The sequence below is a fragment of the Epinephelus moara genome, chromosome 18 (genome assembly GCF_006386435.1).
Source record: "Epinephelus moara isolate mb chromosome 18, YSFRI_EMoa_1.0, whole genome shotgun sequence".
In the NCBI taxonomy this organism is placed as follows: Eukaryota; Metazoa; Chordata; class Actinopteri; order Perciformes; family Serranidae; genus Epinephelus; species Epinephelus moara.
In genome coordinates, this window is record NC_065523.1 from 35013035 (window position 1) to 35015266 (window position 2232).

The window sequence follows — 2232 nt, forward strand, 5'->3', positions numbered from 1 at the left end:
TCTAGCATGCCAGATATCCAGTCCCAGTCGTGGACGAGGGGGCGACTTGCTCATAGGCTTGTTCACACATGAGGACTCGTCGTGGCAGACTATCTGCCGACTCACCTCTGACCCAAGGTGGCTCTCAAGATCCTCTGCGACATCAAAATCGTGGTGAAAACCGTGTAATGTGAACTAGGCTTTAGGCTCTACGTGATGTGGAGACTGCTGTGGGTAAATCTCACATAAGTGTATATACGTGTGTTCTCCATTAGGTGAAGAAGGACGCAGAGCAGAAAGACCAGATGAAGGCTGACCTCACAGCTCTGTTCCTTCCCAGGCAGCCAGCCATGCCCCTCACTGAGGTAACAACACACACATGGTTATCCTTTTCCTTTGGACTCACTATTTTGATCAGTAAATGACACAAAAACAAAGAAAAAGCTCTCAGCCACTCCTTATGTGTTTTAGGCTGAACAGCTGATGGAGGAGTGGAATGAGGATCTGGATGGCATGGAGGGATTTGTGTTGGAGGGAAAGAAGTTTGCTCGCCTGCCTGAGGAGGAGTTTGGGCACTTCCACACTCAGGACTGCTACGTCTTCCTCTGCAGGTATGGAAGTGTGTGACTGTGCTCTGGAATCAATCACAGGCGGAAATTAAGGGCTTGATGGGACACACTGTTTGTATTTCAAATTCAAAGTTAAAAGAGAACTGGCTCCACTGGTTTGATAGCGTTCTGTCCAAGTTAGTCATTGTTTTACTTTGATGTCGCTCTGCTTCTTCAGATACTGGGTGCCTGTGGAGTACGAAGATGATGAGAAAGACAAAAAGGAGGGCGAAGGTGGGGAAGGAGGAGGACGCCCAGCAGAGGAGGAAGAGGACAAACAGCCCGAGGAGGACTTCCAGTGTGTGGTGTACTTCTGGCAGGGCAGGCAGGCATCCAACATGGGCTGGCTCACGTTCACCTTCTCGCTGCAGAAGAAGTTTGAGAGTCTCTTCCCTGGAAAACTGAAGGTATGGGGACAGATGTGGACACATGTTTGGACACTCTTGCACTGAAAATCAGTTTGTTTTTTTACAGTATTGTGCTGAATCGATAACTGTAGCGTGTCTTGGTGTTTAGGTGGTGCGTATGACCCAGCAGCAAGAGAACCTCAAGTTCCTGTCTCATTTCAAGAGGAAGTTTATCATCCACAAAGGGAAGAGGAAACAGAAGACTGACTCTGCTCAGCCCTCCCTCTACCACATACGTACCAATGGGAGCGCACTTTGCACCAGGTACACATACTGCCGTTATCACTCATTATCAGATTCACCAGCACTGTCACAAGCTTCCTCCATATGACACTTCTTTCCCTCTCATCTCTTTCAGGACCATCCAGATTGGAACAGATTCCAGTAACCTCAACTCAGAGTTCTGCTTCATTCTCAAGGTTGGATTATTTTCCCTTTATCTTTCAATGATAACAACTTGTATCAAGTCCCACCAAAGATATCTCCTGCGTCTTTTACTGTTTAAATGACGACCAAAAAAGACCCCTCTAACAGTACATGTTTTTCTGCAGGTACCATTTGAAAGCACAGACAATCAGGGCATTGTTTACACCTGGGTGGGCAGAGCTGCCGACCCTGACGAAGCCAAGCTGGCCGAGGACATCATGAACAGCATGTTTGATGACACGTACAGCAAACAGGTATGTGCCTTACTATGAATATAATATCCCTATAGTCATGTCTCTTTTTTTATTTTTATTTTCATTCTTTGTGCATCCTGAAATACTCAACAGATACTCTCAAGTATAAACACACACACACACACACACACACACACACACTGTCCTCTTCAACAGAAATGTTTAACACCTTTCACTGATGCGCTTGAACTGAACTGAAAATCGTAATGCTGTCATTTCTTCAACTGAGAAAGCATCTGCGTTCAGTGCTCACATGTCAACTGACAGTTTAATTTCTTTCATCCTTTATTGATTAAAGCAGCTGTTTGCAACATTCAGAGCATTAATACAGCAGCATAAATCAATTTGCTGAGTAAAGTGGACTAATGGTGTCTTGAGCAGAGATTGAAGTCACGCTTCTCAGATTGTTGTTATGGTACATGATTCGGCCACATGTGCATGCAAGTGAGTCTCTAGCCCTTTTTAAACAGGAGTTGTGCAAATTTGCAGGAAAGCCCAATCAGTCTTTTTTCAGCATTGGCAGTATAAAAACAAAATCGGGGAGTGCAGCAAAATGCC

The 2232-nt window shown here is 45.3% G+C and overlaps 1 protein-coding gene across 1 annotated transcript in view; it reads left to right on the top strand.

The window, feature by feature from the left end:
• The window catches only part of flii (FLII actin remodeling protein), a 23207-nt gene that overhangs the window by 16313 nt on the left and 4662 nt on the right, over positions 1–2232 (top strand). The window contains exons 22-27 of the mRNA XM_050069205.1: positions 255–344; positions 451–590; positions 766–994; positions 1104–1258; positions 1353–1413; positions 1546–1674. Coding sequence (XP_049925162.1) covers positions 255–344; positions 451–590; positions 766–994; positions 1104–1258; positions 1353–1413; positions 1546–1674 — 804 coding nt within the window. The remainder of the gene's footprint in view (positions 1–254; positions 345–450; positions 591–765; positions 995–1103; positions 1259–1352; positions 1414–1545; positions 1675–2232) is intronic.